This window comes from Callorhinchus milii, unplaced genomic scaffold, assembly GCF_018977255.1.
Source record: "Callorhinchus milii isolate IMCB2004 unplaced genomic scaffold, IMCB_Cmil_1.0 Scaffold3, whole genome shotgun sequence".
In the NCBI taxonomy this organism is placed as follows: Eukaryota; Metazoa; Chordata; class Chondrichthyes; order Chimaeriformes; family Callorhinchidae; genus Callorhinchus; species Callorhinchus milii.
In genome coordinates, this window is record NW_024704744.1 from 32174588 (window position 1) to 32198612 (window position 24025).

The window sequence follows — 24025 nt, forward strand, 5'->3', positions numbered from 1 at the left end:
TGTGAGCTTTGTGACGTGTGAATGGGGGGTGGGGTCTGTGACGTGTCGGGGTAGTGATGGCTGCCGGACCCGGGAGCGCGCGGAGCCTGATCCAGTTCATCAGGACTCTGGGGGAACTGAAGGTGAGCGGCACCGACCCCGCAGCTCAGACAGGCAGCCCCGGCCCAGGGCATGGCCGCCACCTGTGCTGCTGCAGCTGCTGCTGCTGGAAAGGCAGCGCTGAGTGGATCCAGCCTTTGAGTGCGATTGAGACAGTGCAGGAGTTTGCATCTTGTGGCTCTCAGTCCCCTTCACATCCTGTTCCAGTGCAGATCATCCTGACCCTGGACCTCAGGTCATCCGAAAGGGAAAGGGTCTTCACTCACTCCGGTGCTTTCACCACCGCGGGGAAAGATCATATCTTTGAAAGCCTCACTGTTTGTGCGAGTTTTAAATCGGTGAAATATGACAATAATAACAGTAACAACCCTTGCATTTGATACAGCGCCTGATCACGTCTTCGAGGCGTCTCAAAGCGCTTCACAGACTATACTATGACTGTATATTTTGTGGGTGCAACGCGGCAGCCAATTGCGCGCAGCACAGAACCACAAACAGTCAGGGATTGAATGACTAAATTATTTAAGCTAAACAGGACTGTGAAGTCAGGAAACCTGCCTAAAGTTTCGCCCTGCCTGGGAATCAAACCCGGGTCCTCTTGCTTTTGAGGCGGGTGCCCTAACCGATACACGACTGGAACTCTACAATACACTACCGGACTCCACAGAATAATAATTCTTGCATTTATTTAATGCCTTTCATGTCAGCAGGCTGTCTCAGAGTGCTTCACAGGATTTAGAGAAAAGGGTAGTTAGTGGCTGTGTATTTGTACACAGGAGGGAACACATCCGCGCCACAACTGGCACCGCCTTCCACCACCTCCGGAACATCGCCAGACTGCGGCACAACCTCACCCCTCACGCGGCTGAAACTCTGGTCCACGCCTTTGTCACCTCAAGGCTGGACTATGGGAACTCTCTCCTCGCCGGCCTTCCCGCCACCTCCCTCCACAAGCTGCAGGTCATTCAGAACTCTGCAGCTCGTGTACTGTCCCGCACCAGGCTTCGTGACCACATCACTCCCACCCTCGCTCGCCTCCACTGGCTCCCCATCCCCCAGAGGATTGATTTCAAGATCCTCATCCTCACCTACAAGGCCATTCACGGCCTTGCTCCCTCCTACCTCTCCATCCTACTATCCCCCTACCTACCTGCCCGTACCCTCCGTTCCTCTGGCTCCGGTCTGCTCCACATCCCCCGCCCCAACCACCCTACCATCGGTGGTCGGGCCTTCAGCCTCTCAGCCCCGAGGCTCTGGAACTCTATCCCCCAGTGCCTTCGCCGCCTCCTCCCTTTCCTCCTTCAAGGCCGGTCTCAAAACCTTTCTCTTTGACCGAGCCTTCAGCTCCCCTCTCGACTCTCTATCCCCTCCTCGCTCCCTCCCTTCCCTCCCCTCACCCTGACCATTTCCCCCCTGCTCGGGTCCCGACCCAACTGTCCAGCGCCTTGGGACGTCCTCCCGACGTGAAAGGCGCTCTGTAAATGAAATCTTGTTGTTGTAGGTAAACAAAGCAGCTGATTTGTAGACAACAATGCCATACAAGCAGTCATGCTGTGAGTGGGGGATTGTTGGCCACGATGCTAATAGAAATTTCCTTCTCTTTTCGAATAGTGCCATAGGATCTTTTAATGTTCACATGTCAGACAGGCGAGGCCTCGGTTTAATGTCGCATTGATGGTACCTCCGACAAATGCATTGCTACCACTACACTGGAGAGCCTTCTTATACTGTATGAGTTCAAAGTCAAGATGTAGGGCTTGAACCCACAACCTTCTGACTCAGAGGCGAGAGTGCTACCAAGTGAACCAAATTGACACCCATTTACTAAACCTTGTAATCGTAATCCCATATGTGATTCAGTTTCCCTTTATTGCAGTACTAGCTATAACATGTTGCAGCTTCGCTTGCAATCAAAGGATCCAATATAGAATGTAGATTGACACACAGATAGACACACATTTTGTCTTTATCTATAATAATAATAATCCTTGCATTTGATATAGCGCTTTTCACGTCGGGAGGACGTCCCAAAGTGCTTCACAGAACACATTGTAAAGTGAATTGACTGTATATTTGTGGGCGAACACGGCAGCCAATTGCACACAGCAATGTCCCACAAACAGTCGTAGATTGAAAATGACCAATTTTATTATTGTTTTGGAGGGATTATTATTAGGCGTGTGGAGTAAGAAAACTTGCCCAAGGTTTCGCCCTGCCGGGAATTGAACTCAGGTCTCTCACTTGCAAAGCGAGTGCTCTAGCCACTGAGCTACAGGACTCCACACATATACTCATGTGGGAGGACTTTGTTCTTAAGTTTAATTTAATGGGCCTTCTCTCTTGCATTTTCACTTATCCTTGAAAGGTTTGATTTTTGCTTAGGCTTCTTTATAATGCTAAATATAAATAATAATCCTTGCATTTGATATAGCGCTTTTCACGTCTTCTAGACGTCCAAAGTGCTTCACAGAATATACTGTAAAGTGAATTGACTGTATATTTAAGTTTTGTGTTGTGAACGCATAATTTATAATCACTGGGACGTCCTCCCGACATGAAGGGTGTTTTAAAAATTGTCGTTGTTGCCGCAGCTTAGCTTCGTCTGTGTTCTTTATTTTGTTCCCACCGCTTGGCTCCGTGTGCGCTCTGTGACACAGGAAGCCACAGCGCCACGGTTGGCCGGTGCGGCCACCAGGTGTATATGCAGTGTGTGCATACATACGTAGGTGCTCTATGACGTACGATGCCACAGCCCGACTTTGACTCAGCGGCCACCGGGTGTAACTGTAGCGAAAAACGCAAAACTGAAATAACTCATAAACAATAGGAGATACCCGAAAACAAATATGCCCATGTCATTCAGAGAATTCAGAATATTACTGCATAACCAAAATGTTGTTCTGTTTATAAGATGCTGCTGTAGGAATGTTGGGTCTGAATACCAGTTGGTTCTGCTTATATTTATTTAAGGTATAAGATGCTTTGTATGGTATTTGGAAGTCAGACCATACAGTGTGAATTGACACTGTGTGTCAGCTTGGCTCAGTTGATTGCACTCTTGTCTTTGAGTAGGAAGGTTGTGGGTTCTTGCCCCACATCAGGACTTGGAACTCATATAGTCTAAGATGGCACATCAGTTCAGTTCTAGGGGTGTGCTGCATTGTTGGAGGTGCCATCCTTCCAATGCAAAGTTAAACCAATGTCTTGTTTGCCTATTCAGATAGATGTTAAGGATCCCATAGCACTATTCAAAGAGAAAAGGAAGTTTCTTCCAGTGTCCTGGCCAGCAATCCTCCAGAATACAATTGGTCATTTGCTTTATAGCTATTTGTGGGACATGGTTGTGTGCCAATTAGCTCCTGTGTTCGCCCGCAGAATACACATTCACTCCACTTTGCAGTATATCCTGTGAAGCGCTTTGAGATACCCTCATTCATGACATGAAGGGCACTATACCAAATGTAATTATTATAGCAGTACTACCATTGAGTAAATGTTTGCAGATTTAAGAGAAATGAGAGTCGATGTAATTGAAATGCCTGGAAGTCTGAACTGTGTCAAATAACCATATGCTTTTCTGCAGCGAGTACCTCGAACAGGTTGGGTATATAGAAATGTGGGGAAACCAGAGAGTGTGTCGGATCACATGTACAGAATGGCTGTCATAGCTTTCCTGGTAAAAGATGAGAAAATAAACAAAGACAGGTACCTCAGTACTTAGTACTGTCTTTCATCTAATCTATTGTTTAATTGATTTAAACTGCATGAAATGTCATTATGGTACTACCCAAAATTGCATAACCCCATTTTGTACACTTAACAATAATATGAGGGATTCTAAACCCAACCATGTAAACTGTGATCTTTAGTAATCTGGCGCCTTGCATAAAACGTTGAATGAATGAGATATGGAACAATACTTTTCATTCTTTACTATATAATAATTAGAATAATAATTTCTTCTTCGCAGATGTGTAAGATTAGCCCTGGTTCATGACATGGCAGAATGTATTGTTGGTGACATAGCGCCAGCGGACAATATCAGTAAAGAGGAAAAACACAGAAGAGAAAAAGTAGGTCCGAACAGAAACTTCCTCTGCATGTAGGTAATTGGTTGATTTTGCTACCATGTAGGGCAAGCACATTTTGATGCAATGTGTTACATTTTCCTACAGGAGGCAATGGAACATCTGACTGGACTCTTGAATGAAGATGTGGGAAAAGAAATATTTGACCTTTGGGAGGTGAGCTATGGTTCAAATGAGATTTAGAGACATATTAATACATTATACAGTATGTATACTATGATAACACTGCTCAGGGTACATCTCAGGACCTATCTCTTTGACTGCACTTTCGGTCATCTTTCCACTCTCCACCCTCTTTGGCTCCCACCTCCAGCTCAGATGTAAAGCCAGTATTGTTAAGCACCTTGGGACATTCTCCCGAAGTGAAAGGCAATATATAAATGTTAATTTATATTGTATTGCTTTATTTAATGGTCTCATGGTTTAGGTCATTGACTAACGTTTAGGAATATAAGAGAGGTTTTAAGAAAAATGTAGATAGCTAATAAATGGATGTTCTTTGTGGCAGAATAACAGCAGAAAGGTCCCAGGTTTAATTCCTTGGCGTATACTGAATTAACTACTTAGGCTTGTGGTAGTTGACCTCAGTGCTCCTGAGAAATAAACATGTCAGGCAGGGTACCTGCTTCCAATTAGCAAGGACTGTCTGGTGTAGATTGTCTGGTGAGCACAGCTATGTTGCTTTCAGTTAAATGGATAAATAAACGTTGCTGTCCAGTCTCGCAGATGAAGAGTAGCCACCACTGCCCCTTGGGCTTGGAGCCAGACTGCTGCCACTACCATAAAGTGGAGCTTTTATCCCAGCTGAGTGCAGATAAATACATTGACGATCAATCTCTAGCTAAACTCTCTCCTTATTTCATATCAGCTTTGAGTATTGAACCATCAACTTATAGTTACAGAATTAAGTGGTGTGCGTGTCATTAGTTACTGATGAAATGTAATTATTCTTGTACAACACAAAATGTTTGTCTCTGAATATGGCATCTCTTACTTGTACCAGGTACCAGTGAGCATGCTGTGTCTGACAATCTAATGGAAGTACTGATTGTACCTGTCCACAGGAATATGAGAATCAGTCAAGTTTTGAAGCCAAGTACGTGAAAGAATTGGATCGCTTTGAGATGATTATGCAAGCCTTTGAATATGAAGAGCTGGAACCAAAGCCTGGCCGATTACAGGACTTCTTTGACTCAACAAAAGGTTTCTATTTTATATTACTTGAGGCATTATGGGATTCTTTATGCACAAAATTGTTCTTTCTTGAACTCCATCCTGCAGTTCATCCTTTCCCCACCTTTAACAACAACAAAACTACATTTATAAGGCGCCTTTCACGTCGGGAGGACATCCCAAAGCGCTGAATGGTCAGGTGTCAGGGCCCGAGCATGGGGGAGGGGTGGTGTAGGTGTGAGAGAAGGCAGAGAGATGGGAGGGAGACCAAGGCAGGGTCGAAGAGAAGGGTCTTGAGACCCGCCTTGAAGGAAGCAAGGAAGGAAGGGAGGCAAAGGGACTGTGGGATGGAGTTCCAGAGAGTGGGGGCAGAGAGGTTGAAAGCCCGACCACCGATGGTAGGGTGGGTCAGGTGGGAGACATGGAGCAGGCCGAAGCCCAATGAATAGAGGGAGTGGGCAGGTTGGTAGGGAGTCAGCAGGTCAGAGAGGTAGGAGTGGGCAAGGCCATGGATGGCCTTAAAGGTGAGAACGAGGATCTTGAACTCGATCCTCTGTGGGATGGAGAGCCAGTGGAGTCGGGCGAGGGTGGGAGTGATGGGGTCGCGGAGCCTGGTGCGTGAGAGTACACGAGCTGCAGAATTTTGGATGATCTGCAGCTTGTGAAGGGAAGAGTTTGGAAGGCCGATGAGGAGAGAGTTCCCATGATCGAGCCTTGATGTGACGAATTCGTGGGTGAGGATTTCGGCAGCCTGAGGGGTGAGGCAGTGGCGGAGTCTGGTAATGTTGCGGAGGTGCTGGTAGGCAGTGCCGGTCATGGCGCGGATGTGGGGGAGAAAGGACAGTTCAGGGTCAAACAAGACACTCAGGTTCCTGACTGGTTTAGTGAGGTTGAGTGTGCAGCCGTGGAGGCTGATGCTGCCAGCGCCTGAGGTGCGGAGGCGCTGGCACAAGCCAATCAGGAGGGCCTCGGTCTTGCTGATGTTGAGTTGGAGAAAGTTTGCCCTCATCCAGGACTTGATGTCGGTCAGGACCCCAGTAGTCCTGGAGTTCAGGGTGGAGGCAGATAGGTAGAGTTGGGTGTCATCCGCATACATGTGGAAATTTACCCCATGTTTGCAGATGATGTCACCAAAGGGGGAGCACGTAGAGGGTGAAGAGGGGACCGAGGTCAGAGCCCTGAGGAACACTGCACAAGATGGTTCGGCGGCTGGAGGAATAGCCGTTTGCTGCGACGAAGCGGAGGCGGTGTGAAAGGTGGGACCTGAACCAGTCGAGGACAGAACCTTGAAGGTTGAGGTGGGAGGAGAGGTGGTGGAGGAGAATTGAGTGGTCCACGGTGTCAAAAGCAGTGGAGAGGTCGAGGAGGACAAGGAGGCAGAGGGAGCCCTGGTCACACATGGTCAGGATGTCGTTTGTGACCTTGAGCAGAGCAGTTTCAGCGGAGGGGCTCATGGAGGGAGTGAGAGGAGAGGAAAGAGTGAACCTGGGAGGCAACGGCTCTTTCAAGGACCTTGGATAGGAAGGGGAGATTTGAGATGGATAGATAGATAGCTGTGATGGGTCGAGGGAAAGTTTCTTTAAGGTGGGGGTGATAATGGCTGTTGAGAGGGGGGAAGGAACAGTGCCAGGTGACAGGGAGAGGTTAATGATGTCGGCAAGTAGTGGGACAAGGAGGTGGAGCTGGGATTTAAGGAGAGGGGTGGGGAGGGGGCATTTTGAAGGAGGGCCAGCTCGGGACGGGGGCGGCAGCAAAGATATGCACGCTGAGACGAGAGGCGGTGGATTTAGCAGGACATTGTCAGCCTGCAGGAGGCTGTGGGGGCTAGAGGTGGCGCAGAGGGGGGAGGGCGCTCATTGTGGTTAGCAACGAGCAGCCTGCAGGGAGTGGGGGGGGGGGGGGAAAGGGAGGGAGGGAGGGACGGACGGAGACACTGTTACAGACTATGCTGTACCTGCTACCAGTGATTCAAACCTGGCGGGCGGAAGTGAAGTCACGCAGAATGGTGGGAAAATCTTGAAGTCCAAAATGGCGGCTCCCCCTGGCCAGCTGATGGCCACCGCTCAATCCCCACGACACCCACCCCACCTCAGGGTCCACGAGACCCCAGCCCAGCCTGCAGCTACCGGCCCCTGCCTCTGGCTAACGCTGGTCCCAATCCCCGGGAGACCAGCCCTGTGACAACCCGCCGCTGTCAGACTTACCTTCCATGAGTTTCGTTCGATTTACCTTTTGAGGCCCTGGAGATGTTTTGATACACCACTTGTACTTATATAGCGCCTACCATGCAGGGTAGCATCTCAGAGCGCTTAACATTGGCAGAGGTTGAGTCTGAGCCAGGGGGAGTGGGGGGGTGATGGGGAGCTAGTGGAGCCTGGCCAGAACTGGTGAGAATGGGGTACGGAGTTTGGTCCAGGTCAGTGTGCGAGCAGCAGAGTTTTGAATGAGCTGGATCTTTTGAATAGCGGGATATGGAGACCGGCGAGGAGTGCGATGAAATAATCCAAGCGGGAGGTGACAAATGCATGCATGAGGGTTTTCCGCTGCATTTGGGGTAAGGTACGGTTGGAGGCAGGCAATGTGGTGGAGGAAGGACAGCTGGGGGTCAAACTGGTCGCCTAGATTGCGCACTGGTTCAGTGAGTCTGAGATAGAGCCCAAGGAGGTTCATGTTTAGATCCGCAGGAGTGAAGATGTTGACGGGAGCCAAAGGGTATGGCTTCTGTCTTGTCCCACGTTCAGCTGCAGGAAGTTTGCACTTATCCAGATAAGCTGATAGAACATCAGTGGACCTGGAGTCGATGCTGGAGGAGGCAAAGTAGATTTGTGTGTCATCCGCATACATGTGGAAGTTTACCCCGTGTCTGCGGATGACATTGCCAAGAGGGAGCATATAGATGTGGAAAAGAAGAGGGCCAAGGATGGAGCCCTCTGGTACCCTGCTGGTGACTGAGCGGGGGCAGGAGGAAAAAAACATTTGCTGAGATGAAGTGGAGGCGGTTGGTTAAGTAGAACTTGAACCATGCGAGTGCGGCCCACTAAAGTGGATGAGGCGAGGCAGTGGAAGAGGATGATGTGGTCGACTGTGTCGAACTGGACAGAGAGATCCAGGAGGACGAGGAGGCAGAGGGAGCCCTGGTCACAGAGAGGGAGGACGTCGTTTGTGACTTTGACAAGCGCCATTCTATACTGTGGGCAGGGTGAAAACCAGACTACAGGGGCTCGAGGAGGGAGAAGTGTGTCCGAAGTTGAGCTGCAACAATGATTTCCAGGACTTTGGCAAGGAAGGGTAGGTTGGAAATGGGATAGTAGTTGAGAGATCAGAGGGATCGAGGGTGTTTTTTTTTTGAGAGGAGTGTGATGACAGCGGGTTTCAGGGGGAGTGGAACAGAGCCTGAGGAGAGACTGGTTGACTGTGCCGGTCAGCAGGGGGTAGAGGAGGGGGAGTTGAGTGACCAGCAGCTGGGCGGGGAGGGTGTCGAGGCAGAAGATGGTGAACTTCATGTGGGTAATTGTGGTTGAGAGGAGAATGGAGAAATGGAATCAAAGGAGTGTAAAGTGGGGGAAGTGGCAGGACCCGTGGCGGAGGGAGAAGACGGGGTGTGGATGATCTGGGAAGTGGATATCCGGGGAGGCAGGGGACTATGCAGCCAAGTGGATGTTTTCAGTTTTTGAGGCGATTAAGTCTAGGACCTCTTTGCACTTGGTGTTTGATGCGAGGATAGAGGGAGCTAGAGGGGAGGTGCACGGAGAAGGTGATGGACGGTAGGAAACACCATCACTATATCAAGCGCAATAATTATTTTAAATTCTGAAGATTGTCACGATATCTAGTATACTATAATAGTGCAGATGGGTTGAATGGCTTTTTACTTAACGCTACCTTACATCACAATGAACTTGTCTTATAGGAAAGTTTCATCACCCAGAAATTCTTCAGCTGGTGACGGCTTTAAACACAGAGAGGAATTCCAGAATAATGGGAACATGTATTTCAGCCCCACCAACAGCTCAGGAAAGTGAGCCCAACATATTACCTCACAACACCTGAAACTTTGGTTTAACGAAAGCAGTTAAATACTTTGTAAAAAAAAAAGTATAAATAAACAAATTAAACCCTGGGAAATCAGTCTGCATTGTAGAATAAACTGAGAATTAAGGTTTTTCAGTTATAGAAATTCTAGTTTTTCATTTTCAGTTCTGAGCAACTACATGGTTTATTAAAATCAATCCATTGATGCTACATTTTGGTGAAATATAATATTGATACCTGGGATGACAAAATTGAGATTCTAAACAAGCAGATGCAGCTGAGAGCTGAGCTAGGAGAGGTCTCTCAAACTACAGGTAATAATAATATTTCCAAAGGAAGAAAAATAACGGAAAAGAACCAAAACAAAAACTCCTGTGTTAAATTCACTGGAGTATGGTGCTGAGCCACTGCTATATTAGGAGGAATGTCTGAGATTATGTGGTTAGTCTTACCTAGTGAAGCAGGTAAAACATCTGGTATTTTTATTCCGATATAGTTTTATAAAGATGTGGATTTGAGCAGATTAACTTATATAAAATCAGGCAGACACACTTTTTAAGTACAATATAACTTTATAAACATATTGACTTATAGGTGTGCTTACTAAATTCTTTTAACAGTTGCAAATCTCCACCGGCCAAGCAAAAAAGTTTCAGATTATATATTTCTGAAGTACAATTTGAAGATTATATTTAACAGGCTACTAAAATAGATTGTTTTAAACAGTACATTTTGTAAACAGTACACAAACATTCAGTAAATCACCACTAAACTAAATGATGAAAATCTATAGGTCTTCAACTCATTAAGATAAATTCAAAACACAATTATAATTGCTCCTCCAAGAGAGCAGACCAGATGCACAATTCTGGTGGGAGAAATGATTGATTAATTGCCAGATGAGAAAGACTAGAGTAGCATTTCTGTGCTTGAAACAAAATGCAAGATTTACATAGATTATTTATTCAAAAATTCTACGAATTTAGGAATGGTTATAGTGTCCCAAAATTATAGTTCTATTTTTAAGGGGAAAAAAAATTGAAGGACGTTTTTTCCTGAAATTGCAAGGCAGAAGAACTAAGCATAGGTTGGAAAGTTTCAAATTACCTTCTTGTACTGAAGGTTAACCACTCACCTGTACCTGTTGTCGACTTGAGTGGAATCAATCTTGAGAACAATATCTAACATTGTTAATATTACTTTTTAGAGCACTAACTGGAGCAAGTGTTTTTCAGAAAACAGCTGCAAAGGATAATTTAGTTTACATAAATGACTTAATTCACACTGTTGCGATAACTATTTTGACATTGACCTCTTTCTTGTAACAGCAGTAGCATCAATGACTAATTTCTCCAGACACTTTTTATCCTTCACTTGCTGGGTCTCCAATTGAGAATGGGATCATCGAACAAATCTCAGTGTGTGTGAGAGAGACCAAACCATTAACTACTACCTCTTTCTGCAATTTTGATTGACTTTTCAGATTTCTCCCTTTTCCATTGACAAACTTTGGGATACAACTTACAAATTACTCAACTGTTGCCTACTTGTAAGTCATTAGATCATTCATCGCTGAAACGCTACCCCTTGTAAAGGGTGTTACATAAATGCAAGTTGTTGTTGGCCCCTTACAAAAAAATCTCGCATAAATTGAGACCAAAAAAAACTCACGTCAATCAAAATCCCTTCTGTCCAATCCTAAAATTCAGCTGAGTCCCAAAGATAGCCATTCATACATCTCTGAAACTGAAATCATGCACTTACACAAAATTAAGATTTATACAATATGCAGCTGTGGTTTCTAATTCCTGGTTGTTTAAACATTCTACACCACATGGTGAGGGAGGACTGAGGCAACATTGATGACGTGATGTTACATCTTGTGTAATAATAATAATCCTTGCATTTCATGTAGCGCTTTTCGCGTCTTCTAGACGTCTCAAAGTGCTTCGCAGAATATACTGTAAAGTGAATTGACCATATATTTGTGGGCAAAATGCGGCAGCCAATTGCGCATAGCAATGTCCCACAAACAGTCATGGATTGAAAATGACCAATTTATTATTGTTTTGGAGGGATTATTATTAGGCGTGTAGAATAAGGAAATTTGCCCAAGGTTTCGCCCTGCCTTGTGTGGTGTACATTTCACAGATATGAACAGACATCAAGGGACCATGTTGTAAGGATGGTCAAGATGCCTACCTTGATGTTACTTCCTGCCCAGGAAATGAAGTTAAGCACAAGCATCTTTAACATGCTCCTACCTTACAATCCGGTTTACAACTTTAGAACTACAGCACCTGCCATTTTCATTTTCAGCACCTCAACGTCTAGCCACTCCAATTCTTCTTTTGCACATGTATAAAGTCTAGTTTGAGCGAAAAATGGTTCCCATGGACGCCGGCACACATACAGAGAATCCCGAGTGAGCACAAGGGACGAATGTACGAGAGACAGTGTAAGAGTGCGAGTGGGTGAGGTAATAGATAAAGGAAAGGACAAAAGAATGTTCATGAGAAGAGTGAATTACATACTAAGAGATGTAAGAGAAACAGAAAGAGTCTCAGTGAAAGGGAAGGAGGACCAAGGAGAGGAAAAGTGAGAGTGGCTCACTCCCGATCAGTGTTCAGCACACTCTATAACATGCTCTTGACACATTACTGTATTTAAAGGATTCTATATAAATCCAAGTTGTTCAGGTGGAAAGCAACAAGTGAGTGTTACAGAGAGTACTAGAAAGAGTGACATACAAATAAAGCCCACAGTGAAATGGGGACGACGGAGACAAACAGGAATCGAAGGAGAGAAAAGCACAAAGACAAACAGAACATGGACTCATTCACAAAGTAGTTAGGGTCATTACCAACAGCTCGTTCAAAGACTTTCGCTTCCAAATAAGCCCACCTCCAAACTGCCCATCCTGAGATGCGCCACATTGCTAGCATATAAAGCAGTGCATAACTACACCCTCCNAAAAAAAACCTCATAAATGTTTTATAATAAATATATACTTGTCAGAACATCTCCAATGTTTTGGTAAAAGAAATCATACATTCTGAACTTTTTCCCCTGCATCTTGGAATGTCACCTTACTGGAAGAGTCAGGTAGTGCAACAAAGCCCCAAGAGGTTATTCTTTCATGGCACTCGGCCCATTTTAAAAAAAGTGCAATTATTTAATTTTACTGCAAAGGAGTTTGTTTTATAGCATTCCATCACTGCAGGCAAGTTGTAAATAGATTGGGTTCGAAGAAATAATCCTAATCTGTAGTGTATTTACATGCAGTTTTTAAAAGTTTAAGGTGAATATAAATGAAATAGATTGATGTGTAGCAACAATTTTTAGACAAAAACACAAACAATACAATATATTAAATTAATTAACAGCCAGTAGTTATACATCCTCAGAACAGTGGCTTTTAAAACATTTTAAAAATACAAACTGGTTTTGGTCCAGAAACATAAGAATGCAGTAAATCATTGCCAAACTGTACAAGTTTTCTTTGATGCAAATGGAGCTCTGAATAATATGCACCATCACAAAAGATACACCAAAGAACATAGTGTGGAAAATAATTTGCTATGAGAAAGATGCAGCTATCCGCCCTTTCTTCTTTTGGTTTTAGGATTGGAGAGGCCATAATGCCAACTCTTAGCATTCAGGTTGTCAGTCTACCTGGGCGTAGGTAGATGTAGTGAAATTTTAAATAAAATCAATCAAGGTTTTCATGTTGAATCTCTAAATCTGGTTAAGTTATTTGAGATTCATGGACTCCTCATTCAGCCGGTTTCCTGGTGCAGGTTGTTGGAGACTGGCATTAGCAGTAGAATTCAGAACATCTTCAAAACTCCCACCGCTGTGGACGGGCACTCCAACCCTGGACTTGACAGGATGTTAAATTAGTTGAACAAAAATCAACAACATCAAACCTGTGCATTTCTAAATACATTGCAGTTTGTTCAATACCATCATTTGTAGTAACTAATGTTGGTGGGGCTGATTTGTGTATTGTACATAAGCAAAAGCAAAACGTAGGCTTAAGTGATCAGCTCACTAAATCCAAGAATATTTTCATAATTTTATAAAATGTCTTCGCGTAAGTCACATTAAATGTAATGGTCACAACGGATATGACTTATGTGAGTTTTACTGTAAATTTAAAATTCACCCACACTAAACTGGCTCCATTGGTCTTCAGTATTATATCCTTTCATCAACTGCAAAAAAAAAGCCTAAAAAACAGTTTCCTTGTCCAATGGATAATGAGAACTAGTGAAACAAGCAAAACAGGTGAGTTTTTAAAATGTTGAATTAGCTAGAGGGACAATGAATGGATAGAATAGGCAGAAAAGGATTAAAGATATTTATAAATTGTTTTTGTGCCAACTTGTGTGGGTTATAGTTAATATTACAATAATAAAAATGATCCTGTCATTTTGAGCAGCTTTATTTTTGCAAATAGTGCACTAACTGAAACAAAGACAGAATCAGTCAGTCCAGAGTTTTTGCAGACTTGCTGGCACCCTGGGTTAGGAGTGTGCTTACAGAGCTGGTTTGATGCTGGCAATAGTTTTAAAGTGAAAGGAGGTGGTCCTGTATAGCAGGATAATGCAAAGAACTATCAGATGGCCATCATTTTGGCCAAAAGCAAGAGTACTCATATCATCCCTCTAGTGGTCAAACTGGTTTATTACTGCTTGTCCTTCCCAGCCATCGTTTTTTTAAAATATATTATTTAAGGTACAAGCCCTCAGGAAATGGTCAGTTTGTAACGGATTGCACTAGCGGAAACACAATTTAAGCAAAACCACTGCACAATGTAAGTGGGATAGTTTCTACAGCAATAGAAGTAGCTCATAGTGCAGAACTGTTTTAAGTCAAAACACCCAGATAGATAGCAGTCATGAACTTCTCCATGTTTATTGTTCTCAACTAATCCAGATTCTAATTTTGTGTATTGTGTTTCAAGCAGCAAGCAAAATGTCAAGTAAGTAATTGCCTCTCTATGGCAACACCAGCAATAATTACAATGAACATCCCAGAAAATAGTGTGAGGATTTTTCATACTATTCGTCTACAGTGAAATGTAGAATTAAATTGAATACAAGGATTAGGTCAGGAGGTCAGAACCAAAAAAAAAAATGCTTAGATCAGATTATGTAAACCTATAGATATTTTTGCTTCTAGAACAAAATTACTGCATAAAATCCCAAACCATGAGGCATTATAGTTTCAGTGAGCGTGCATGCAGCTGTCAGGGCAATCGGTTACCACGCTAAATATAGCTGGTTTCTGGGTCATCAGGGCACTCTGACATCACATCCTGCCTGGCGCGTGGGAAGCAAACGTGAGTCATGTGCTTGTGCAGTGAATGGGATCCACTTTCAACCATTATAATTAAATTCACTTTAATGGCACTGTAACATCAACTGCATGCTAACAGACTCACACATGAGCAATAGGCATGTGGAGTGATTTCCAAGTGGGAGAAGATGCGCAACACTCATGGAACTTTACACCTAATAGAAGGATAAGGGTTAAAGGCTTTAGAAGATAATGGGAATAGAGAAAACAGTGGTACTAAAAAATATTGCTAGTGAAAGATTGTTTTTGTGGTTTTCATAGTTACAAATTCATGTTATAATTTTGGAAATTCAGAGAAAATTATTTGCATATGTGCTTTGTAAATCTATATAATACATTCAGTATCCTAAGGAACAGCTACACTTACAAGCCCTGGAAATATGGGGTTATCTGCCTAGAAACTATAACATCTTAACTAGAGATTATAATGAGTTAAGAGCTACTGTATAGATCTGACCTATAACATTGCAACAGTGCTGTGGAGGAGTTAAAAAAGGCATAATTTTCAATTGCTAAGACAATTCTAATTGTCAAGCTGAAATATAGTAATTATGTATATCTGACAGCATAACGATGCACCCATTTGACAACATAATGCCTACCTTCAGACTGGTGACTGTAGTTTCCACCCGCTCCTCAAAGGATTTGAATGTAGGAGAATTTCTGTGGGAAGAGGATGCCCAGTGAGGCATTTAGTCTCATAAATCTTTTGATTTCTTAGCATAGTATTTAGATTTCTACCAACTTAATATGCAAATAGCATTAGCAAGTGATTCAGGTCACGTATAATCCAGTACATTACGTCGTCCACGTTAACAGGTGTACACATAAGAATCATTGTTTTCTTGTGAAATTACCCTTTCAGAAGTGAGTGTCACTACACTTTACAGTGCTTTGTGACATTTGACCTCACAGAAACTGTACAAAATCCAAGGATTATTATTATATACAAGGTGAAAAAACATCATGATACCATTACAATTTCTAATAAGTCTTAAAGAATTTTTTTTAGAATAATAGGATAGCTAAAAAAAGACTTTTTGGTTACCCTGAGGATCATATCTCATTATCCACTTGTTTACGTATTAACATGCTGGGCTGTCACTGCATTAATGATGCATTTATATTACAGATTATATTTGCAGCTTCAACAGCTGGATCTATATTAACCTTTCGAGCACTAAAATCAAATTTATTTGTTCAGGATCTATTGGATCTTGGGCCACTCTCTTCCAGGGTAAATCTATACAGAAGTGGGTCAACCTGATTGACACATAGATTTGCTAACCAAAACCCAACATTTTAAAACGTGGTGCCTCCTCTGAATGGAGGGTGGAAGTCAAGAGGCAGAAGAAAGAAGACGGTTTGATTTCAAAAGTAGAAGAGAGTAAACACTCCCCAGAGGGAGTGACACCACTTAATCCTGCCAGTGGGCAGCTTTCAAATTTATATTGCCACCAGAGACTACATTCAAGGTCAAAGGCATAAACCAAAGCCACCACACTGGGTTGTGTGCACCTTCTCCAGCAGCACAAGCAATACTTGGTTTCATTTGTTAGTTTATCACCAGCTTCAAACTGCTATCATTCAGCAGCAAGTCAAAGTGAATATATCTGGTAGTAGTTAATTAAAGATGCAGTGAAAACATACCTTAAGATCACCCAGTAAAAGTGGTCAGTGTTTGCAGTTTTTTTTCATTTCAACATTATGTTTAAACTTGCCGTTTTCTATTTTTATTTATTTGAAATTTCGATGGATAATATCAATGGTTATTTTAGTCCAATCTTTTTCGGATATTTTAAACTTTCATTGAGGTTTCCGGCTACAAAAATGTCCAAATCCTTTTCTAAAGATGCCGTGGCCGTGAATTCCTATGTGGTACATGTGTATTATGAACATGCTGTGCCTCTAACACAGTATCGACGTTAGTATAACACACATGCTCAGCGAGAAGCACTGTCGTGCCAACTTTGTCTCGGAAGTCAGCTATTTTTGTAGTTCAATACATGATAAAAAACTAAAAAAAGTTTAAAAATTCAAATAAATTTTCGTCAATTTGGAGAAAATAAGAAAAGGTAACAATTACCATATTTTACCAATAGCGATTTTAGCGATTACTATCGAACACCGACAAACCTATATTTTATTGTAGTGAGGTCAAGGCACTAATCTTGTGAAAATTGCTCAGACTGTTTGCTGGCCTTATTAGTGAGTTTTCATTGTACCTACAAAGGCAAAGTCATTAATTTTGTATGAATCACTGTTATTAACTACACGAGTATGCATTTTTGACATATGAGAGATGTGCCTGTACATTTTGAAATATCAAAAACTGTTCAGTTTGCACTGAATGTGGTAAAACTAACTGCATAACACAAAAAGGAGTATTGTTTGAACATTTGTCAGTTAAGCAGTAAATTAAAAACTTTTTAACTTCTGAATGAGCTTAGCTGGAAATGATTGGTTTCTGATAAATAAGTTAAGCCATTTCAGAGATATATGCTGATCAGCTGTGATACAAGGTTCAGCACTAGTTACAAAGTCAATTTGCTTTCTCTTTTTTTATATAGCACTAAAATGTCAATGCAGAATCAGTCTTTATGAACTTGCAGACCACTAGTACCCCACAATGAACTGAATCAAGGTAACCACAAGCTGAGTATTCACAGCAAAAGAGGAAAAGGACCGGCCACAATTCATGGCCTTTATCACCTCAACTCCCAAGTATCTCAACCTTCAGCACCATGTTCAGCACAGTCAATCACGCCATCCTCCTCCACCGCCTTTCCTCCGACATCTACCTCAGTGGGACCGCACTCACCTGGTTCGAGTCCTACCTCACAAACTGCCAGCAGTACATCTGCACAAATGGCTTTGGTTACCTGCGGGGCTCCCCAAGGATCCATCCTTGGCCCCCTGATCTTTCTGATCTACATGCTTCCTCTTGGGGATGTCATCCACAGACATGGGGTACACTTCCACATGTATGTGGACGACACCCAACTCTATTTTTCCACCTCACATTGCGACCCCCAGTCCCCTGATGTTCTGTCAGTCTGCCTGTCAGACTCAGCAGCTGGATGAGCGCAAATTTCCTTCAGTTGAACGTTGACGAGACAGAAGCCATACTCTTTGGCTCTCGTCAACATTGAAAATCACATAGTTCTCACCTCCTCCACCTACCCGACCTCCACCTAAAACTCTCCAAACCTGTACGCAACCTAGGGGTCAGGTTCGACCCTCAATTATCCTTCCTCCCCCACATCCGGTCCGTCACCAGCACCGCTTTCTTCCAACTCCGACGCATCGCCCTTCTCCGCAAATACCTAACTCCAAAAGACACTGAAACCCTGGTCCATGCCTTTGTCACCTTTCGGCTGGACTACTCTAACATACTCCTCGTCCCCCGAGTCCTCCGCTCCAACCTCAGCGGCCGTGCCTTCAGCCACTATGCCCCGAGGCTATGGAACTCCCTTCCTCACTCCCTTCGCCTCGCCCCCTCTCTTCCTATTTTCAGGTCTTGGCTGAAGACCTTTCTTTTCGACCGCGCCTTTGGTCACCTCCCTCCCCCTCGCGCTGGCTCGGCCCCGGGATCAATTAATGTGAAACGCTCTGAGACTCCGTCTGGCGTGGACGGCGCTATATAAATCCAAGTTGTTGTTGTTGTATGTTATCAGTACTATGGCTCCTGTACTGAACAGCTCAAGTTTGGTGGAAGAAGATACTTATTCATTTCCCCAGTTGTACATCCAAGCCACAATACTCGTGAGTGGTTCCAGAACTACTGCAGTTGTGGTACGCAGGACGATGCATAGAATGATGACAGCATGATTTGGCTGTCAACACTGCCATTATGCAACAGTAGAAAAATACATTTTCAAAACTCCCTAAAACATTGTTTTTGAGTCAGCTTTTTGTCATCTCCAATTCTGATTGTGGCAAAGAGCACCTTTTACTCAATTTTGATTTGTTATCTATTAATGTAAAATCAAAATATCAAATGGTGAAGCATTTCAATTTAAATTGCAGATCCTTACATTGTTATGTCAAGTAAGTAATAATATCTCAAGGTCACTTTCCCATTTATATGACTGGCAATTAAGTAAACCAAAAATATTTTAACAAAAACAGTATTAAAGCTAATACCAACTTTTTGTGACTGATTTATATTAGGAAGTAATGATATTGATACTTAAGTTTAAAACAACACAATTTTGCCAAATTCTGAGAAGGTAAATAGACTTTGTAACTCGTGTTGAACCTCATAACTTGGTTAATAAGCACATATCTCTGAAACGACAACTTAATTTATCAGAAATCAATTGTTATCATCTTTAATACAGCACATTTGTTTCACCTACTTTATTTTAAATAAGTAATACCACTCCTTTGTATTACTGAAAAAAAGTTTTGAAAGCACTTAGTTTCTCCTTCAGGCTGTATATTTAAGTGGCACCAACATTTAGCTATCTCTGAGTTTTGTCATCATATAACACTTTACCTCATTGCTGGCAAGCTAATTGAATGGCGAATGGAGTAACTGGCACATGCAAGCATTAAGAGAGAATATTGAAAGTGTTTTAGTAGAACAGAAAGTGACAGAAAAATGCCATTATTAAAATTAAACATCTGTTAAAGAGATTACTCAACACAGTAACCAAATTCATATACTACTGCACATTTTAAGTTTTTTAAAAATCTAATATTTTGAAGGCTGGTATATACCAATGATAATATTGAAAAAGTAATCACTTTTAAAAGAAAGCATAGTCTTCAATGGAGTATAGCTTTAGTTATGTCAGTTTCAGTCACCTTGATTGTAAAATATAAGTTTTAGACCAGTGGACTTGCATAACTGTTTGGTGAATGTTGGTATAGATGTTTTTCAGTAAGGAACATTTTATTTTCAGAGCTCCCTGAGAGATCATGCTCAGATCAGTCTGTTATTTTTCCACTCTTGTTGTGTCCCTACTCTTCATAAGAATTTGCAAGTCGAAAGAAGACCAAGGTCGATCTAGTTCGCCTTTCACCATCCTGGGAGTTGTTTGACATGTCGTGTCCCAAACTATATACTGTATCCCAAGATATTATTTTCTATACCAGAAACTTATCTCATTTGTTCTTAAACAAACAACATTTTCTGCTTCCACTGTCTCCTTAAGGAATCTGTTCCATAAGATTACTGCTCCCTCATTGAAGTAGTGTTACCGCAGATTTGTTCTGAATTTACCCCCCTTCAGTCATGGGCCGTGTCCTCTGGTTCTACTGTTCAGTACAAGATAAAAAGCTCATCATGGTCTACATTATCTATTCCCTTCAGAATTTTAAAGACCGTAATCAACTCGCCCCTCAAACTTCTCTTCTCCAACTTGAACATGCCCAGTTTATCTATTAGCCTCTCGTAGTCCAGTCCCTCCATCTCCTCAATCATTTTAGTCGCCCTCCTCTGGATCCTCTCAATCGCTGCAATATCCATTTTATATTTTGGTGACCAGAACTGCACACAGTATTCCAAGTGCGGTCACACCAGTGATTTATAAAGTGGCAGAATTACTCCACTATTTCAGCTCAATATTGCCTTTTTAATACAACACAGCATCTGGTTTGCCTTACTCCCTGCTACCGAGCACTGTTTAGATAGCTTCAATTTATTATCAATGAGGATCCCCAGGTTCTTTTCATTTTCCATACAGATTATTTTCTTACCATTTAAATAATAGTCCCTTCCTGGATTTTTTGCTCCCATGTAAAGCACTTTCCATTTCTCTACATTAAATTTCATCTGCCATCAATCTGCCCAAATCCCAAGAATGTTCAAGTCCTCCTGTAACCTATCCTGTTCATCTTTGCAGTTGACCACTTTCTTTGAACATTCAGTCACTGAGGATTTCATCCCTTAATTTACTGCTCTCTGTCTTTCTACCGGGAGTGTGGGGAGTGTGTTGGCTTTGCCTACAGTTGCTATCAGTCCATGTGTGTGATAGGTCAGTCTTGGTTCATTCCACTGCAACTTCCTATAATTCTCCAGGTCATGTAAGTTCCTGTCCTGAACTGCTAAGGGATGTAGGTTCTAATCAGTTTTTTTTTTTATTTTCCCCATCATTAGACTAGAGTTAGTGAACTCCCTGTTGTGGCAACAATAGAGAAGAATCTGGAAAGCCAATACGCTGTGGGGATTACCATCTAAAACCACAATGTTTTAATAAAAGCAAAGAGGTTGTCCGCATTAGTATAGCTAGTGGACATTTTACTAGAATAATTCTGTACCACCTAAAAAAAGGAAGGGGAAATAAGGAGAGTCTGACAGAAATTCAAAATAATCTGTTTCAGTTTACAGAATCTAAACCAGTCTTACACTGCCTAAATAAAACAATGTTCAGTATTATAAGGGCTTTTCCATAAATAAAAATAATGAAGTATTTATTATAAGGGATGAAAGACAAAATTGTAAAATTATTTCTGAATAACAGAACAAATTAAAAATAAACAATCTGACAATGCAAAACACTTACCATAACACATCAGAGCATCAAAACATTTTTACAAAAGCTGCAGAGAATGCTTTATACCAATAATTATTGATTCTATAAAACAACATCTTCACATCAATACACTGCAACAGCTGATTGGAATCTGGCTGCTTACCATAACACACGTGCAAGTAAAGAGAAAGAAGCACCATCTTTGTGCAGCTTACCCAATGGATTGTGCCCTTCTTGCAGCAGATAATCAAAAACAAGGAAACATTTATTAGAAAAACAAACACGCCAAAACAAAGTAAGGGCAATACATAACCTCTTCCCGAGCCTTCTGCTGCCACAAGAAGGCATACAATAGTCAGCATCAACTTTCTTATTTTTGCTTCTGCAAGACATGGATCACTGTTTAAAATGCTTCATCTAAGAGGAGAAATAGAGGAACGTCCAGCACAACCACTGCACTAAAGAAACATCTCCGAGGCAGACTAGTCCCTTCATAAATGACAGCAGTCTTGGCCAAGCCCAACAATCACACTGCTTCACTTTTCCCACACAAGGATTGAGTAGAGGCTTACACAATGATAGGAAATAAACTGGGAATAAGGTCATGGCCAGATTGTCCATAAACAACTTTAAAGGTAACACACTGGTCACCAAGCAAGACATTTTCACCTACCAAATGAACATCCCATATATAATGCCAAAAGTTCTGTCTCCTGTGTGCCATTTTCCAAAAAATACAAAATCCTTTATGGTGCACTTTCCCATACATTTAGGTTTCTAAGCAGCAAATGTAATTCAAGTAAATACAGGTATTCAATCCACAGAGGTTGCAAAGAGTTAGGGAAGCTGCCACACAAGTTAAAGCAGGGTAGAAAATGTCACCAATTTATTGTGACTTTGTGGTAATACTCAATGCCACTAAAATGTCAATTTAACAGACAGAATATAAATATGTTGATATGTACTAGAGTAGTTACTTGCCTTGAGCTTCAGATATATTAAGTACGACCATACTTAAAATATGGTTTTCCCCGCCTCAACATTACAAAATTACAATCTATGCATCTATGACTCGTGAACTAAAACAGCCATTTCTGAATGGCTTAATCATTATAAGCACATATAAGTTTTCTAATAACTTCAATTTATTTTTAATTCCCATTTTAATTTTCTTTCTTTTAAGATTCTTTTCTTTTCCTCTTCCCCCCACAAGATAATAATGTTTCTATTTATGTAAAAGAAAGTGTTGCTGGTGGCAGGCAATTCTCTTTCTTTCCTTCCTGATTAAAGATTTCCATTTCAATGATCCTTTTCATATACAGTCCTGAACAATCAAGTACAACAGTTCACTTTTTGAAAATCCTTTACATATAGATTAATTTACCATACTCTCAGCTATTTGAAGGACTCAAAATCATTTATGGATTGGAGTTTTGTGGGCTGATATGTTAAGCGTATTTTGGCAGTGAACAAATTACTGATTGCGCCCATTGTCAAATCATGCTAACGTTACCTGTTCGTGACCATCACCCTCAGATTTTTACTCCTAAACACCACAGTTTCTCCATGCCACAGAAGCTCTCCCCTATAGTCTGAAGTGGCCACACATTTAACCAACATTTATATAATGATCTTTCCAGGCTAACCAGCCACTTCCAATAGAATATTAAACCATACCAACCCCTTCAAAGTTATATTATTACAGCTGAGCATTTCTACTAGTGTTTACAGTATCCCATTACTGACGCATTTTTTAATGTATTAGTTTACTCTTTGGCCCTTTGTAAAGAACAAACAATCCACCTCCGGTCTTTTCAGGCAATTAAGACAAGTCTATAACCAAGCTGTACCAAAACAATGCAAATACTTATGCAGGGTTTAGCACTGCCAGCTAACTATAGTACTTATACCTCCACTGATTCCATCTCATCCCGGTTGATTGTTACTAGCTCTGGCAGGCTTTCATTTAAATGAATTAAGTCATTTTATATTCAGAACTCTACATGCAAAAGGCCCTACCAAATAAATGTTTAAGGCAGAGAAATTATACCCAGAAATCTATGAAATTGTATTTTTCTGAAGACAGGGCATTTCTTGAACAATATAATAATAATAATCCTTGCATTTGATATAGCGCTTTTCACGTCAGGAGGACGTCCCAAAGCTCTTCACAGAACACACTGTAAAGTGAATTGACTGTATATTTGTGGGCGAACGCGGCAGCCAATTGCGCACAGCAATGTCCCACAAACAGTCGTAGATTGAAAATGACCAATTTATTATTGTTTTTGGTTTTGGAGGGATTATTATTAGGCGTGTGGAGTAAGGAAACTTGCCCAAGGTTTCGCCCTCTGCCTGGAATTGAACTCAGGTCTCTCACTTGCAAAGCGAGTGCTCTAACTACTGAGCTACAGGACTCCACGAATAATCTGTTAAAATCTTTACCACGCATAGCAAAAAAACAGAATGATATAGGACTTGCATTTAATATTGAAACTCATTTTGCTTCAGTTAGTGAAACAAAAAATATTGAAATTATTTTCAATAAACTTGGTGCGTTACAGCGTGGGGCTCTTACAACTAAATGAACTTCCCCTTGGGCACCAAAGAAGAATTTAAGATTAATATTGTATTTATTACTTGTCACATGTATTTTTAAGTTTATTATTTTAACAGGGAAAAGAATAAAAACAACTACTGATTCAGATTCCAAAGTTCAAACTATTCGACTGTCTTCCCCTTCAAAAAAAAATAATTTGGTCACTCAATCCATGACTGTTTGCAGGA

General features: G+C 41.8%; 2 protein-coding genes across 6 annotated transcripts in view; one reads left to right on the top strand and one right to left on the bottom strand.

Moving 5' to 3' along the window:
• Nucleotides 1–16447, top strand: hddc2 (HD domain containing 2). 2 transcript variants are annotated; one of them, XM_007899275.2, is made up of 6 exons: nucleotides 1–122; nucleotides 3683–3804; nucleotides 4070–4172; nucleotides 4275–4343; nucleotides 5252–5390; nucleotides 15961–16447. In XM_007899275.2, the coding sequence occupies exons 1-6, from the start codon at nucleotides 57–59 to the stop codon at nucleotides 16032–16034; spliced, it is 573 nt and encodes a 190-aa protein (XP_007897466.1). In that variant the 5' UTR covers nucleotides 1–56; the 3' UTR covers nucleotides 16035–16447. The 2 variants fall into 2 exon arrangements, with proteins under 2 accessions (XP_007897466.1, XP_007897465.1); XM_007899274.2 differs by lacking the exon at nucleotides 15961–16447 and adding an exon at nucleotides 9271–9503.
• LOC103182307 (tpd52 like 1) overlaps nucleotides 11472–24025 on the bottom strand; it is a 26856-nt gene continuing 14302 nt past the window's right edge. Inside the window, exons 6-8 of one of the 4 annotated variants that reach the window (XM_042333626.1) lie at nucleotides 21454–21468; nucleotides 15359–15419; nucleotides 11472–13274 (exon numbers count right to left, since the gene is read on the bottom strand). In XM_042333626.1, the coding sequence (XP_042189560.1) occupies nucleotides 13146–13274; nucleotides 15359–15419; nucleotides 21454–21468 (205 nt within the window). In that variant the 3' untranslated portion in view covers nucleotides 11472–13145. Of the gene's footprint in view, nucleotides 13275–15358; nucleotides 15420–21453; nucleotides 21472–24025 lie in introns of all 4 variants that reach the window. The other 3 variants (XM_042333625.1, XM_042333628.1, XM_042333627.1) reach the window with 3 other exon arrangements.

Bases quoted from the DNA above. Each gene is read 5' to 3' on its own strand.
- hddc2 (XM_007899274.2), top strand. From the start codon at position 57: ATGGCTGCCGGACCCGGGAGCGCGCGGAGCCTGATCCAGTTCATCAGG. The intron at 4,173-4,274 runs GTAGGTCCGAAC...ATTTTCCTACAG, and splicing joins AAAAACACAGAAGAGAAAAA to GAGGCAATGGAACATCTGAC. The intron at 4,344-5,251 runs GTGAGCTATGGT...ACCTGTCCACAG, and splicing joins AAATATTTGACCTTTGGGAG to GAATATGAGAATCAGTCAAG.